The sequence below is a fragment of the Dipodomys merriami genome, unplaced genomic scaffold, assembly GCF_024711535.1.
Source record: "Dipodomys merriami isolate MVZ:Mamm:240054 unplaced genomic scaffold, mDipMer1.0.p SCAF_48, whole genome shotgun sequence".
Classification (NCBI taxonomy): Eukaryota; Metazoa; Chordata; class Mammalia; order Rodentia; family Heteromyidae; genus Dipodomys; species Dipodomys merriami.
Window position 1 is genome coordinate 9,016,927 of NW_027206046.1, and position 17,819 is coordinate 9,034,745.

The 17,819-nt window shown below is 36.2% G+C and overlaps 1 protein-coding gene across 3 annotated transcripts in view; it reads left to right on the top strand.

Moving 5' to 3' along the window:
• The window catches only part of Znf280d (zinc finger protein 280D), a 76,022-nt gene that overhangs the window by 31,196 nt on the left and 27,007 nt on the right, over positions 1–17,819 (top strand). For all 3 annotated transcript variants that reach the window (XM_069995340.1, XM_069995341.1, XM_069995342.1), the window contains exons 8-14: positions 1,570–1,793; positions 3,535–3,692; positions 4,563–4,663; positions 6,070–6,216; positions 11,211–11,345; positions 13,110–13,402; positions 13,533–13,673. In XM_069995340.1, coding sequence (XP_069851441.1) covers positions 1,570–1,793; positions 3,535–3,692; positions 4,563–4,663; positions 6,070–6,216; positions 11,211–11,345; positions 13,110–13,402; positions 13,533–13,673 — 1,199 coding nt within the window. The remainder of the gene's footprint in view (positions 1–1,569; positions 1,794–3,534; positions 3,693–4,562; positions 4,664–6,069; positions 6,217–11,210; positions 11,346–13,109; positions 13,403–13,532; positions 13,674–17,819) is intronic.

Below are 17,819 nucleotides of genomic sequence, written 5' to 3' on the forward strand. Positions count from 1 at the left end.
CCCAAGCCCAGAGTTCAAGCCCCATGACCGACAAAAAAAAAAAAAAGCTGTCTCTTCAAACATTTATATTTCTTTACAGTCACTACTTTTAATTAAAAATTTCAAATTTGTGAGGCTGGGAAGGTGGCTCAATGGTAGAGTGCTTGCCTTGCATGCATGAGGCCCTGGGCTCGATTCTTCAGCCCCACATAAACAGAAAAGGCCGTAGTGGCACTGTGGCTCAAGAGGTAAAAACAGTCGCCTTGAGCAAAAGCAGCTCAGGGACAGCACCCAGACCCTGAATTCAAGCCCTACAACTGGCAAAAAAAAAATTTTTAATTCAAATTTGTGACAAAAATTTTGAGCACTTTTTAATATGTATCTGCTTCATGACAACATGTTTCTGTTGAAAGTTTTTTGTTGGAAATATTTGTATTTATAAGTTTTGCTTATATATGAGTGCTATCTTGTTGAATGGTTAGGATTTTGTTAGGTTATCTATTTTGTACAAGGTTCCTTTTAGGAAAAGCACAGGTTGGCAAAATAGTGTTAGTCTTCTAGCTAGTTTGTACAACTGCCGAATAGAAAGCTCCCTATGTGTGTGATTCATGAGTCAGATTGCTTGTGTAGATTGCCTTTTCAGCTTCTCCTTACCAAATCAGGTCTGGGTTACTTTCTGCCACTGTCCTTCCTTCTTTTCCAGCTTTTGCAAACAAAGGGTAGAGCTTTGTTGTCTGTCTGTCTTGTCTAGCTATGTATTTGTATATATGTATGTATGTATCTATATTTATATCTTATATCTATTATCTATCTATTTATCTATCTATCATTTTGTGTCTCATATGTGCTGGGTAAGCATTTTAATACTGAGCTATGTTCTGCTCCCTTTCCTGGCATTTTTTAAGATTCATTACCATTGAGTCTTTTATTTCATGGGGCTTAAATTCAGGGCCTAGGCACTGTCTCTGAGCTCTTTTAGCTCAAGGCTAGCACTCTACCACTTTGATCCATAGCAGTACTTCCTCAGGAATGAGGTACCAGTGCCTAGCTCATTAAGTCTTTGATTTTTCTGATCTGTTTACCAACTACATGCCTTTACCCTGATCTTGGCTACTTTTAAAGCCAGCCTGGGCTTATCTCTAATAAACTACTCACAAAAGCTGGAGTGATGCTGTGGCCCAAGTGGTAGAGCCCAAACCTTGAGCATGAAGAGGCTCAGGGACAATGCCGCCCAGGCCCTGAGTTCAAGCCCCAGGACCAGAAAAAAAAAAGGTTCATAGCCTTTCTTGTCCTGACTGGAATCAAACCACTGGATTCAAATCCATGATCCTCCTATCTCAGCTACAGTAGCTAGTATTACAGGTGTGAGCTACCAGCACCAGGCTTGATATTTGTTTTTTGTTCCTTAAGATAATACATAGTATTTGAATTGTGTGCATTACCATATGCCCCACAACTTTTGGTAACTGTTTTTCTGAATATATTACCAGATAGTTTTATATGGTCTGACTTTAGTTGTAAACACATAATCAGTTTTTATTATTTTATTTCTTTTTAAGTAAGAAAAGTATCTATTATTTTCTCATCTAGTATTGTTGTCCAGACATGATAAATGACTTTTTGGGACCAGATAAAACAGAAAACTCAAATACAGCAAATAAAGCTATGACTGCTGATTCAGAGAAAGGAAAATTGATCATGTTAGTTAATGACTTTTATTATGGAAAACATGAAGGAGATATCCAGGAAGAACAGAAGACTCATACAACCTTTAAATGCTTCAGTTGCTTGAAAGTTCTCAAAAATAATATTAGGTATGTTAATACATTTTTTATTTCAATTTGAAAATTTAAATACTATAGGTATAAGTGTTGTATCTTTATCTCGTATTTTTCTCTGTCACTCTAGACACGATCAGTTTTAACATTCTGCTAAGAACAGAAGCCAATTTTCTTTTTAAAAAGCCTTCTTGCCTTTTCTTGTGTATTATAATTTGATTCCCGACTACTTATTTGTATTGCATTCACATAGCTTAAGAAAGAACAAACTTTATTTTAACTTTAGACAAAATGAACTAATTTTTTCTTTGAGCAATGATCTAGACATTTTTATATGTGTTTTTCATTTTTTAACTATCTTTAAATTTTATACTTTATATTACAAGAAGAAACATTTCTACAGAAGAGTCAAAATTGACTTCCTCCATACTAATTTTATTTAGTCATTAAGTCTTTAATTCATACATGTAAATTTTCAAAGTATATCTTATGAGGAAAAGTAATATTTTAGATATACCAGTTCTCTCTCTCTCTCTTTTTTTCCCTGGGACTTGAACTCTGGGCCTGGGCATTGTCCCTCAGCTCTTCAGCTTAAGGCGAGCCCTCTACCACTTGAGCCACAGAGTTTCACAGAGTTTCCTGCCCAGGCTGGCTTTGAACCGTGATCCTCAGATCTCAGCCTCCTGAGTAACTAGAATTTCAGGCGTGAGCCACTGGCCCCCAGCTCTGTGAAATTCTTATCTCCGATAAACCACCAGAAAACCGGAAGTGGCACTGTAGCTCAAGTAGTAGAGCACTAGCCTTGAGCGGAAGAGCTGAGTGAGGGCCAGCACTCAGGCCCAGAGTTCAAGCCCCACAGGAATGACCAAAAAAAAAAAAAAAAAGTAGGAAGAAAAGATAATTTCAAGAGGTAGTGTTGAAGAGGGGTTAAAACATAAGATATAGCCTTCTTGATGATTGTTACAGATTATTGACATTATATAGATTTTAAGATTATTTCCTTTAGTATTTCAAAGTGAGTAGTTGTTAGAAGTTGACTCAGTCCACAAAATTACTGTTTTGATGGAGTAAATTTACTTTCAGATTCAGCAAAAAAGGCTTCAGCAAGCTGTTTTATGTAGGCATACACATTTATATTGCGCACTCTGCTGCTGAAGCTCATAGTTCTGCTCCTAGGAATCCTTTTAGGGAAACTGAAACAGCAGAATATAAAACTGAAAAATGGATGTTGCATTCAAAGGGCACAGTCTGCACATTGAAATGAAGTCTGTACTAACAGTAAATTGGTATCATTACATAAAACAAAGGTTCATATAATTGTAGACATTAAAATTGCTATTAGATGCATTTAAAAACCAAGACACAAGTAAAAATACCAGTAATTTGTCTTTTAAGCATCTAGAATCTATTATGTATCTTCAAGGCCTTAAAAGATTTCTCCTAGGACTCTAGCTGCTTTTGATTGTAGGGTTTCTTTTTTTTGTTTTTGGTATTTATTTTAAAACATAATACTTTAGGAATGAAAAGAAAGACTACTGTTTTATCTAAAAACATTTTAATCTGGAATAATTCTATGAGTTAGATAAAATTAGTGCTACTTCAGATTGCATTAATGAATTATTTTAAAACAAAGATGAAAAGATGATTAAAGAAAACGATGGTTTTTCTGGATTGTTTATATTCTATATGTTGAAGAATTAGATACAAATACTTATTCCTAAGATTTGCTTTTTGTTTCTAAGTCTGAATGGTTGCACCTGTTGACGATCACTTACAGGTTTATGAACCACATGAAACACCACTTGGAACTTGAGAAGCAGAGCAGTGAGAGCTGGGAAAACCACACCACCTGCCAGCACTGCTACCGGCAATTTCCCACACCCTTCCAGCTGCAGTGCCACATCGAGAGTACACACACTCCTCACGACTTTTCTAGTGAGTTGCAGTTGCATTTAAGTATTGGATATTAATTGATTTTGACAATACAAGCTATGAGCAAGCCTTGATTCTATTAAAATATAAGGACATTTTGAGAGATCAGATTTTTTAAAATTAAATTTTAATTTCTATAAATATTGAAATAAAATTAGTTACTAAAATTAAAGTCTCTTGCAAATAAATGTATTTATAGTAACTACCTTGACATAAGTTGTACATTGTGTGTAGGGGACTAAATCAGACACCTCAACCACAGTTTCAACTACAGTTGAAAACTGTGAAAACAGTGCCCTTCATTTAAACTTTAATAAGGAAAATAACAATAGTAGTAGCTGAAATCACAGATGTTGAAGGCAATCAACTTTAGTTAAAATTGAATGGGGCACCAGTGTCTCATGCTTGTAATCCTAGCTACTCAGAAGGCTGAGATCTGAGGATCAAGGTTCAAAACCAGCCTATATGAGGAGGTCCCTGGGATTCTTACCTCCATTTACTGCCAAAAGCCAGAAATAGAGGTGTGGTCCAAATAGTAAAGAACAGCCTTGAGCAAAAAACCCTAAGGGACAGTACCCAGCCCCCAAGTTTAAGCTCAATTGGCTGGTGCGTGCATGCACATGTGTGCATGTGGGGACACACAATCAGACTGTACCTTGTTACAGCTACATGAATTCAGGCAAGTTACTTGCAACTTGATGTAGGGTAATGAAAGTGCCTTCCTTAATTCCTGTAATTAAAATCAGCGTGAATAGTAAGTTAATGTAAGTTAATTCTTCAGAACACTGCTTGGCACTCAGTTAAAATATCACTATTATTTTAAAAGATTTCTGTCTTAAAATGTTGTAATATTATTTTCCTTTTCAATTTTAGCCATTTGTAAAATCTGTGAATTATCATTTGAAACAGAACATGTTCTTTTACAACATATGAAGGACAATCATAAACCCGGTGAGATGCCATATATCTGCCAGGTACACACACATCTTAATCACTCTGTTTAAAAGATTTCAGCTTGTTAGATTAGCAGTTGGTAGTTTTTGTTTGTTTTTCTGTAAAGAGTCAGATAGAAATTATTTTAGGTTTGAGAGTTTATGATAACCACATTTTATGCCATTGTGCTAGTAAGTAGCCAGCAGCAAAAAAAAATGAATAAATACATGTTTTGTGTTATAAGAAAAACATATTTATGGACACTGATTTTTAATTTCATGTAATTTTTATTTATTTTTTATATTTTTGCCGGTCATGGGGCCTGAACTCTGGGTCTGGGCGCTGTCCCTGAGCTCTTCAGCTCAAGGCTAGCGCTCTACCACTGGAGCCACAGCGCCACTTCCAGCTTTTTCTGTTTATGTGGTGCTGAGGAATCAAACCGAGGGCCTCATGCTTGCAAGGCATGCACTCTACCGCTGAGCCACCTTCCCAGCCCTCATATAATTTTTATGTATCATGAAACATTTGTCTGTTTTAACCATATGGTAAAACTGGTTGCTAAAATTAATGTCTTTCTTGTAAATAATTTATTAGTGGAAATTACCTTGGTATTATTACTCTTTCATTATATAATGGGAAGGCAGTGAACTGGCTCATTCTAGTAACTAGATTGAAAAGCACTGCTGAAGAGACAAATATGGACTTTCCACAAAGGGAAGAATATAGTTAGAGGAGGAAAATGCAAAATTTTATTGGTTATTAGGATCTATCAAATGCTTTGAGACCATTTTTCCAGAACTTGGAGGAATTGAAAAGCAAGAGAAAGATAAATTGCCACTGCCATATCCTGGAAGTTATTTAGAATTTTAAAAAGAATACTGTTTTATGCAGTGAAAGAAAATCTTTTTTTTTTTTTTTTTCAGATAAGAGGTTCCATCTGGGCCCTGGTAGCTCACACCTGTAATCCTAGTAGTACTCAGGAGGTTGAGATCTGAGACTCATGGTTCAAAGCCAGCTCAGACAGGAAAGTCCATGAGACTCTTAACTCCAGTTCACCAGAAAACTGGAAATGGCACTATGGCTCAGAGTGGTAGAGCACACTGTCCTTGAGTAAAAATGCTCAGGGCAGTGCCCAGGCCCCAAGTTCAAGCCCCATGACCAATCAAAAAGGAAAAAGAAAAAGGTTCCAAAATTCAATACTAGATGTGGGTGATTAATTTTTGAATTAATTAATATTAATTTCTAAATGTAGGACCTAGTTACATTTGGGGATGCATTCCCAAAGCTTTTTTGTCTCTTGTAATTTTATTGGTCAGATTCTTGGGTTATACAGGCATCAGACCTGCATGAGTAGTATAGTACTCTTTTAAATATATGATCTGTTATTGTTACTATTTTGCACATCAGATAAAGGTTTTCAGATAAAACCAAACCTTTCTATTTCTAGGTTTGCAATTATAGATCATCATCATTTTCTGATGTAGAAACTCATTTTCGAACATCTCATGAAAACACTAAGAATTTACTTTGTCCATTTTGCCTCAAAGTTATCAAAATTGCAACACCCTATATGCATCATTATATGAAGCATCAGGTGAGATGTACTAATTTTTTATCTTGTGTCTTAGTGAAACAATTGTGCCTAAGGATAGTGATTATACATATTCTGCAAGGGAACAAAGTTGTACAAAAATATATTTGCAAATACATATTATGTTGAGTTACTTGTGAAAATTTCACTTTTTTTCCTTGCTTTCTAGTGAAGGCATGGCCAATAAGTTTCATTATTTATAAATAGGAATAGGAAGCCTAAAATTGTAAGAAAATAGAAAAGATAAATTGAATATCTAAAAGTTGGTTATTAGACAGGTACCAGTGGTTCATGTATGTAATCCTAGTTACTCAGGAGGCTGAGATCTGAGGCTTGTGGTTCAAAGCCAGTCTAAGCAAGAAAATCTGTGACTCTTTTCTCTAATAAAAACTACCAAAAAGCCGGAAGTGGAGTTGTGGCTCAAGTGGTAGAGCACTAGTTTTGAACAGAGAACCTCAGGGACAGAACCTAGGCTCTGCATTCAAGCCCCAAGACTGGTTATTTCTGGATCTAATTAAATATAGGATTGATATCACTTAATCTCAAGAAATGAGAAAAAGGGCTGGGAAGGAGGCTTGGTGGTAGAGTGCTTACCTTGCATGCATGAGGGCCTGGGGTCAATTCCTCAGCACCACATAAGGAGAAAAAGCAGGAAATGGCACTGTGCCTCAAGTGGTAAAGCCTAGCCTTGAGTTGAAGAGCTAAGGGACAGCGCCAGGCCCAGAGTTTTGGCCTCACAACTGGCAAAAAAAAAAAAAAAGTTGAAAAGATGGATTTGAAATGAAAAAAAAATGATTGAGGACTCATAATCTCATTTTCCTTTTTCTCTTCAAATACCCCCCCACACACACACCAAATACTTTTCTAACCCTTGATTTCTAAGATGTGTTGTCATTATTGGTCCAAAGCGGTCTTTCATAGATACACAACTAAGGAAACAAAGTTGAATAGTCAGTGTATGAACTCTGTCAGGGAATTATATTTGTATCATGGCTTGTTTCTTGGATAATTGTTGCCAGTTGTGCTGTGAAATTTTGGGATTTCAGTGTTAGTGCTTATGTCCTTCCTTCTGATATTATTTATTGGTTCTTTTCCTGAAGCAATTAAACTGTTGCTTTATTGAGATAAAAGATGTTAATTTTAATGTTAACATGTTAGTTAACTACGTAGTAATTAGTTAACAATTAATCCTGCTTTTCAGTACCAGAAAGAGCAACAGTATTGTCAAAATCGGAAGTCCACTGCATTCCTTAATCTGACTGTGTAATAACTAAAAAGCTTAGCACCTTTTAGATTAGATTGGCACACTAGTTTATTCACCTTTCCTAGGAAAGCTGTCACTTTCCAGTGTTAACTAAATCTTGAATTCAAGTTGTGGTTATTAATTGGAAAAATCAGAAAAGTATAATTTTCAAATAAATCTGGGATGACCTAAGTTGTGTCTGGGATACTACCACCCTTGAGAAGTTCTGTCAAGATCTTCCCAACAATGTTCCATCAGGTGTTAGTAGGGGTACCACAAATTGTTACTGGTATATAAGTCTTACCGAGACTTAACAAAATTAAACATTTTTGTTTGTTTTTAAAACAGGACTTCTCAGAACTTTTAGTATGCTAATGGACATTGTAAATCTCCAAGCAAAAGATATAGTATGTATCATCTCCCAAGCTATTGGACCCTCTATTTGAAATTTTAATTTAAACATTTTTTGAGCAGCAGTTTGGGAAATACTATTCTTAATGCTCAATATTTTATCTTTGAACTTTAATTTTGAGAGTAAAGTATAAAGCAGTAATTCCTTAGAATCTTTACCAAGATATAAATATGAGAATAATGAATTACTGTGAATGAGATGTGTGAACCCAGTATGTGGGCTGTGTTATTTATAATCAAAAATCAAATATCTTTATATCCAGAGTTGTCTTGCCACAGGTGCCCAACTTTTTATTTCTGTTTGTTTGAAGTACCTGGGAGATAGGAAGACATCTGTAATAGGGGAAGGATCATCAAGCACCCTTCATTGTATTTACATTTTGTATAATTATGAGAGCCTGGAAAACCATAGCTGAGTGGAATTATAAACTTGTAATCGAGATGACAATATTATTACATTGGACAGAATTGCTGATTCTGTCTCATTATCTTTCAAGATTATCTTTCAAGCTGTAAACTTTTTCTTTAAAAAATTATTTTCTTAGTTCTTTGATGATTTTAGAGCTAACAACCCAACTTATATGACTTTTTTTTAAAGTAATGGAAGAACCAGGCATTGGTGGCTCATGCCTGTAATCCTAATTACTCAGGAGGCTGAGATTTGAGGATCAAGGTTCAAAGCCAGCAGCTTGCTCAGACTCCTTGAGATTCTTACCTCCAGTTAACCACCAGAAATAGGGATGTAGAGTGGTAGAGTGCTAGCCTTGAGCACAAAAGCTCAGGGGCAGTGCCCAGGCCCTGAGTTCAAGCCCCACAACTGACCAAAAAAAAAAAAAAGTAATGAAAGAATTTTAGATGTGTCAAATAAGTTTTTTAGGTCATTAAAAAACAAGCAGTTAACATGTACTAATCAGTTACCTTATAGTGACTAGTGTTTTAATCTTTATAACCACTAAGTCTACATTATAATTTCTATTTTGAAAATGAGGAAAGAGAACTCGACAATAGGAGTAGATCACTGTTTTCTTTTTCAACATAATGCTATTAAAAATTCCAATTCTGTTATTCTTCATCACCCATAGAACATTGAAATGCATACATGCATGAGAGACCAGTTCAACGGAGAGAATAGATTGATGTATACTTAGGAATGTAGAAAAATGTTCATTGAATGAAATGAACATATTTGAACCTGTTTCTTCATAAGTATTTTTCTCCATCTGATTTCTACCTCAATATTCATTTCTTTAATAAAAGCTTATTTATAGGGCCAGAGGTTGTCTTAGGTTTTAAAAATAATTGTGTGTATGTGCCCTTGTGCTCACGTGTGTGCATGTTTGAATTCACATGCTAGAGATAAGTACTGTGGATGGAAAATGTAAAGGCAAGGAGTGCCAAAGATTGAGAATGTGGTAGAAGAATGGTTGCTCTTTTGTCATAGAAGAGCTTCTTTGAAGGAAATGAAGGAATGTGTTATTGAAATCTGGAAGAGAGTTATAACCTGAGCTACTCAAAATTGGCAAGAAGGCCAGTGTGGTGGCATCAGATGAGGAACAGTTCCTGTTGTTCTAAACCAGAGACAGGAACTTGGGAAGCAACTAAAAGGTTGGAAGTGATAGATCTGGCATATTTTAAGAACTGGTAGCTCTGGGAAGGAAAGACATAAAAGGAAGAAGGTAGAAGTGGTTTGTTTTACCACAGTCCAGGTGAATTGCTTGGAGAAGTATTGTAGCAATAGTTGGAAATAAGCTTTGCAGATAGAATTCACTGGGTTTTTTGTGTGTGTGTGTGTGTGTTAGATATGGAATGCAAAAGTCAATGATTGACCTTTTTTTTTGTCCTGGAAAACTACAATGATAAAGTTTTCATATGCTAAGGTGTTGGGAAGACTGAAGAAGTAGTCTATTTGACAGGGTGGGAAAAGCAAAATACACAGAAAATCTAGAGGTTAGTTTTGTCCATGTGGATTTGACAAGCATATTAAACATCATGTAGTAATGTTATATAGACAGATAGGTAGATGGGATCTCAAATCATGAACCTGGATCAGATACCTAGAGAATACTATAGAGGAAAAAATTTCTAGGTACTGAACAAGGGTGAACTTTGCTTCTGTGCTGCTTTCTTTTTTGGGAGGCCATATTTTTCTCTTCTTCTTCTTCTTCTTTCTTCTTTCTTCTTTCTTCTTCTTCTTCTTCTTTTTTGGGTCCGGTCGTGGGGCCTGAACTCTGGGCCTGGGCGCTGTCCCTCAGCTCTTCAGCTCAAGGCTAGCACTCTACCACTTGAGCCATATCACCACTTCCGGCTTTTCTCTTTTTGCTTATGTAGTGCTGAAGAATCGAACCCAGGGCCTCATTCATGCAAGGCAAGCGCTCTACCACTGAGCCACCTTCCCAGACCTCTTCTTTTTACGGCCACACATAGATGAATTTGTTTATGTTACTTGTACCTGTGATATAATCCAATATAAGGTTATTTCAGAGTAACCTTAAGATGCAGCTAGAATTGTAACATACTATTCTTCTATATTGCTTTGAACATTGTAGTGAATTTTTTCTGCCTTTAAAATAATGGTAGTTGAAAGATAATACTGGAACACATTTTTTTTCAGTTACAGGGTAATAATTCAATACATGTATACAATGCACAGTGTTGAAATCAGAGTAGTATTTCCTTCTCCTTAAACATTTATTATTTGTGAGCAGTAACCACGTGACTATACATCACATGCTGGACAGCATAACTCTAGGAACTTTCTTCTGTTAACAGTTCTTCTTTGTCAACAGTTGAATATAAAAAAACACTTTATATAAGCAAAAATGTAGTATAACTTATTTTCTCAATATCATGTCTTTTTAGTACTTCACATTTAAAATTTAAAGACCTTTCATACCACAGTTCTTAGGATTGGTAATAGAAGTTTCATGTTCTATTTCTGTACAGTATCAAGTACTTCTTAAACTTAAATAATAATATAAGTTTTCAAACATAATATGACACCTTCATATTATTTATGAAGTTAAAGTAGCTAGGCACCAGTGGCTCACACCTGTAATCCTACTACTCAGAAGGCTGAGATCTGAGGATCATAGTTCAAAGCCAGCCCAGGCAGGAAAGTTTGTGAGACTTCAGTAAACCACTCAGAAAACCAGAAGTGGCGCTGTGACTCAAGTGGTAGAGCGCTCGCCTTGAGCTGAAGAGCTGAGGGACAGAGCCCAGGCCCAGAGTAGTTCAAGCCCCGTGACTGACAAAAAAAAAAAAAAAAAATTGCTAGAGTAATTTCAGGAATCAATATTTGTGGTTATAGAAATTATTTTTCTTCCTTTTTGCTATTTCCCAACAGAAAAAAGGAATACATCGTTGTACAAAATGCAGACTGCAATTTTTGACATGCAAGGAGAAAATAGATCATAAGACGCAGCATCATCGAACATTTATAAAACCTAAGCAACTGGAAGGATTGCCTCCTGGAACAAAAGTGAGTTCAAATGTTGCATTACAACATTTTAAATAATAAAAATTTAACATTTGTCTAGTTTTATCTATTGAATATAATATTTTATAAAATGACTTCTCATTTTTTAAGACCAATTTTAGGTTCTCTATTATCCTTATGCTTAGAAAGAACAACTTCTGAACTATATGTTCTGTGGTGGGAGCTATGTTATAGTGGAATCCCACTGGATGAAAACTGCGATTTCCTGGGCCAGTGACTTGTTTTAGTATTACATAGGCTAGTTATTTAGCTCTACATTGGGCAGTATATATGCCGGTCTTAGCACATGAATTATAAAGTGTTAGTTACCAAGAATTATATTCTTTTTATCTTTGTAATGTAACTTGATTGCCGTAAGTTTTCAGATGTTGACGTTGTTATTATTGAATCTACTTTCAAAGAAGCAAATTCTGCTGCTGGACTGCATTGTGTTTTAAGTGAGCAAACACATGTCTGACTGCATACTGATGAATGTAATTTACTTTTCCCTTTTTGCCTTATATACATCTGTTTTCTCTAACTTCTTTACACACAGTCAGCTCTTGAATATTTGCTCCAGTGGAGGGAAACAGAGACATGGATAATCCAAACTGAAATAATCCCCAAAACATTTATATTTGGCTTTGGGTACTTACCTTTGAATGTGGGTATGTCTGTTATTTGAATTAACTAAACAATGTAAAGCCATGCTCTGAAGACCTAGAGCAAGAGAAGCTGTCCAGCATCCTTCCCTGCAATCCATTCATTTCATGCTGGGACTAGACATGCAGAACACTAATGTAAGCAGAGCGGTCCTCTCTCATTTCTTCCCTTATTAATAATAATAATAATGATAATGATACTAAATGTTTTTATAGCACCTTACAATTGCCTGGTTCTAAGTGTACTTTTTCATACATTCGGTTATTTAATTCTTACAATTCAGTAATTAGCCTAGGGAAGGAAGTATTGCTTTATGCTGTAGATAATGAAGAAGCTTAAAGAAGATGTTAGTTATTCAAGATCACATTTCTAGGAAGGGATAGTCTGAGATTGACCCTCAGGTCTTTTGATTCCTAGTTCACTGTTTTAATATAATACCCAGCCACATGTATTTCAAAGGACTTCATCATCATAGACTGTTCCTTAATACATGAGGAGAGTATCATCAATGATTAATGACAGTGTTGGTAGGTAATTGTGTTCTCCATTGTCAGAACAGTACATGATGAACTTTGGATTCGTTCCTTTTAAGGAAATTCTAAGTTTTAAACTCCACGTTACATAATGACTTGATGTAACACCTTTCATAAATTTGTAAGCATAAATCCTAGTTAATGAACTCCAAAAAGAAGAGGTCACATTTACTGTGGACCCATTGATTTTATTCTTGTCAGAGGGTAATACAGGCTTTTCTAGAGTTATTTTTCAGTCTTTGTTGTTTAAATTTTGAGCTCTTCATTTGTAAATTTTGTAGTATATCAGAGCACAAAAATAGCTATGGTATATGCTCTTTACTGTTAGGATTGCATTAACTCCTAATTATTCATTAATAACTATGTTAACATAACTGACAGCAGTATAAAATATATAAGTGAATAAATACCCAATTTAGTTTTATTCGACTGGTTTGAACATTGAGAATAAATAGAAACTCCTTTAGTTTAGCTGTACTTTTTCAAAATACTTAGATTTTTTTTTGTGCAGTGATACTTTAATATGAATATAATGGTGGTTTTTAGTGAAATGTTCCCTTTACTTTTGTAGGTTACTATTCGAGCTTCAGTTGCACCCCTTCAGTCAGGACCTTCAACCACACCTTCCATAAGTGCCAGTACTTCTACCCTTCAACTCTCTCCTCCAAGGACTGAAAATACACCTGCTAAATCCCCCACCAAATTGAGTACAAGTAAACCTGATACAACCAGATCTGAAGCAAGTAAACCTAATGGAAGTAAATCTAAATGCAAATCAAAAGTCTCTAATATACAAAAGAAACAAAGCACATTGGTTAATAGCAATAAAAAAAGTAAGGTCAATACATCATTGAGGAACTTAAGGTAATGTTTTCTTCTTGATATACAGTACCAATTTAAACTCAAATGTAAAAACAATATACTTTAATAGAGTAATAATACAGTTCTTTATTTTTGTTTTAAAACATATCATTTCTTTTTATGTCTCTATAAGGTGTAGTCGGGGCGTTCACAAGTGCATTGAATGTTCTTCTGAAATAAAAGATTTTGCAAACCATTTTCCTACGTATGTCCACTGTGGTTTTTGCAGATACAACACTAGCTGTAGCAAAGCCTATGTAAATCATATGATGAGGTAAGATGAGTTCCATCTGTAAATGAAATTAAGGTTATAGTTAAGGAAATTTTTGTTTTGGAAGCGAAGTTATTTTATTAGAAGCCATTTCTTCAAGATGCTAAAAGATACTGTCTGGAAGTATTTAATTTCAGGCACAGCAATTCAGAAAATTGCTGTAATGAATTTTTAAGTACAGCTAATTAAACTAATAAAATTAAATAGGTTTGATATAAAGTAATTCTCTGGGGTTTATTTTTTTTCCTAAAAATGTTATTTTTTAAAACAAAATTTAAGTATTTTAAATATGTTTGCCAGACAAATATATTTATTCTCCTGAGTGTTATCCTCAGAGCTATTGCTTTAAGGGACTTTAGGACTTTCAGTGATGATGCTTCCTTCGGTTGTTTCATTTCTTTTTTTTCCCCCCCCAGTATTGACCTTTGAATTCAGTCTCAGGCTTAGTAGCCAGGCCAGCCCATGGGTCTGTTTGACAGAAACAGAGAAAGACATGCTCTCTGCTATCCATCTGTCAGACTGTTTGGCTATCCGACCATCTGTACTTAAATCTATTCAGTGAAAATCAGAAAGTCTTCTGGCCATGATGCCAGTATTGGAATTCTTTTTCATTCATTAATTCATTTTGGACTATTTGAATTCCTATCTATCTAGGGAAATTCTCCAGAGCACACATTACTTTAATTTGGATTTTACAAGTAGGAGATACTTTATTCCTTCAGGATGGATTTTTAAATTTTTTTAAATAGTCAAAAAGTTATTCAAATATAAATCTGATACGCTGCTCATTCAAAGTGAGGTTCCATTTGTAAAAAAAATAAAACAGAATCAATATGTAACTGAGTTTCTAGCAGATCATAACATGTTGAGCACAAGCTGGAAATAATTTGCTGTTTCTGGTTTCTTTTACTTCCTGATCATTATGGGATACTGCTTTCCAGGCTTCAACACTTCCTTCACAGTTTTCTCTCCTCGATGATCAGCCTGACCTCCTGGTATCTTAACTTCTTTAATGCTAGCACTTGACCTCCATTGAGAAGCTTTTAGTACCCTCTTTCTTACTATAGTACCATTTTTATCTCATCCTTGCACTGTTTGTTCCTTTTTTAATTCCTATTACTCCATCACATTCACAATTTTGCCTTCTTTAATCATGAAATTTAATACTCACCCCTGCACCAGAATCTATTTTACATTCACTTTGCTATTGTCATTTATGCTTTTACTCATGCTTCCCTGACTTAAAGGCCAACATAAAATTTAACCTTAATAAAATTTAACATAAAATTTAACATAAAATTTAAACCTTTACACTTTTTCCAACTCCCTCTCTACTCAAGTCTGTATTAACAAACAGTGAATGTGGGATTCAGTCAACTCTGACTTAATAACCTTTGACTTCGTTTGACAGTGTTTTTGTTTTTAAAGACATCTTTGTTTAGTGCACATACAGTTAATCTTTTCTCAATACCTCCAGGGAATTTTAGTACCTCACCTGATAATCTGCCTTTATCATTCTTCGTGAAATGAACTCTTTTTAGCCCAAAATATTTCTCTGTTATTTTCATCCAAATATTAAACTTAAAAGTCAAACAGATCCAACTTACCCATAGCTTCTCCAATTTTTGTCTCCTCCAATTCCTCATGATCATATTTACTTAAACCTTCATCTCTTTCTTTCTTTTGGGTTTCTTGAACTTACAAACATTTTCAGGTTGCTTGTCTGTGGTGTTTTCTGTTTAAGTGTTACTACTAGTTTATTTGTAATTCTTGGGGTTTTTTTGTTTTTTGTCAGTTGTGGGCTTGAACTCAGGGCCTGGGTGCTGTCTGTGAACTCTTTTGCTCAAGGTTAATGTTCTACCACTTTGAGCCACAGCATCATTTTTGTTTTTGTTTTTGTTGGTTGTGGGGCCTGAACTCTGAGCCTGGGTGCTGTCCCTCAGCTCTTCAGCTCAAGGCTAGTGCTCTACCACTTGACCTACAGCGCCACTTCCGGCTTTTTCTGCTTACGTGGTGCTGAGGAATCGAACCCAGGGCCTCATGCATGTAAGGCACTGAGCTATCTTCCCAGTCCCCACTTTTTGTTTTTTTAGTGGTTAATTGGAGATAAGAGTCTCATAAGGACTTTTCTGTATGGCTGGCGTTGAACTGCTATCCTCAGATCTCAGTCTTCTGAGTAGCTAGGATTACAGGTGTGAGCCACTGGCACCCAACCATGATTCATTTGAGTATCTTCTCCACCTACCAACTAACACTGCTCCTGTATTTATCCCATTTATTCATGTTTTTCTTTTTTTAAGTTTTATTGTTGTTATAAAGGTGATATATAGAGAGGTTACAGTTACGTAAGTCGGGTAAATAAGGACACATAGTATCTAGTGAGTACCATTCCTGCATTTGTTCACCCTTTGCCCTCCATTTTTTTTGGGGGGGTCGGTTGTGGGGCTTGAACTCTGGGCTGGGCGCTGTCCCCTCAGCTCTGCAGCTCAAGGCGAGCGCTCTACCGCTTGAGCCACAGCGCCACTTCCAGTTTTCTAATGGTTTATTGGAGATAAGAGTCTCACGGAGTTTCCTGCCCAGGCTGGCTTTGAAGCGTGATCCTCAGATCTCAGCCTCCTGAGTAGCTAGGATTACATGCGTGAGCCACCGGCGCCCGGCTTGTCCCTCCATTTCTTGTCCTCCTTTACACTCTCAAATACAGATAAATGAACAAACAAGACAAAAAGAAAACTAATAGAACATTGAAGAAAAAAACCTCTTTTCCATTTCTTATTCACGTATTTCATTCTCATTCTTCCTTGACATTGTTGTCATTCCATTTGAAACTAGTCTTTTCTACCTTTATTATAAGATTACCTCCGTTTCCTCTGTGTTTTGGCTGTGGCTCTGTTTCATTGCCTTGTCCTCTTTCAGCTCTTCACCTTCTCTTTCCTGCTAAGTTAACAACTCTCATTTTAGCTTTCAATTTTAGTCCTTAGTTTTCCTGAACTCCAACTGTATAAATTCTGTTTTGTAGGTATTTCATCCTAGGTATACTGACATCTCAAAAGAATAGAAATAAGCCAAATAGTACCATCCAGGATTTCACCTGGTGACCTTGAAGACCTGTCTCTCTCAGATATCATTTGTGTGAATGTTGAGCACCAGCTGGAAAGAATCCCCTCTAGTGGTAAAGCTCATGAAGCACTTTTAGTCCACTGTACCATACATCATGGCTTCCTAAGACTCCATACTCTTCTCAGCTACCACAGTGGCCTCAGTTTATAGCCTGAGTGCTATCAAGCAGGCCCCAGGTATTTTATCTGTACAGTGATTATATACCAATCATTGGTGGGTTGTTGGTCTCATACAGTTTCCTAAATGAATCTTTTGCTTTTTTTTCTTTTCTTAACTGGTCCTGGGGCTTGAACTCAGGGCTTGGGCCCTGTCCCTGAGCCTCTTTGTACTCAAGGCTCGGGCCCTACCACTTGAGCCTATAGCACCACTTCCAGCTTTTTCTGTTTGTTGGAGATAAGAGTCTCACAGGGACTTTTCTGCCCAGGGCTGGCTTCCAATCATGATCCTCAGATCTCAAGCCTCCTAAGTAGCTAGGATTCAGGTGTGAGCCATCAGCACCCAGCTCCTAAGTGAATCTTTAATTCTTCCCTACATTTATACTAGATCAAACTGGGTCATTGTGTCCTTTCTTGCATTTATCATAGGAACCCTCCCCCACCTTGTAGAACTTCTAAATCCATTGTATTTTAAAACATTCTTTAGTTGGTTCCAGATGCTTCTTCTAACCCTCCCTTGTGTGTGTGTGTGTGTGTGCTTGCTCGTGCTTGCGCATGCGCGTGCTGCTATGATATTGGGGCTTGAACTCTGAGCCTCACACTCTCACTTGACTTTTCACTATCCCTTAGCCTTTTGCTCAAGGTTATTGCTCTATCTCTACTTTCTGCTTAGGCCGATTAGAGATAAAAGTCTCAGACTTTTCTTTCCTATCCTCAGATCTCAGCCTGTAGAGTAGCTACGATTATAATAGGCATGAGCTATCAAACCTGGCCTGCTTCTGAACTCTTCTCTAAATCTCAGTGAACCCCAACCCTGCAATTAATGATCACACATAGGTCTTACTCATTGTTAGCATTGTATGGAAAGGTTTTATTG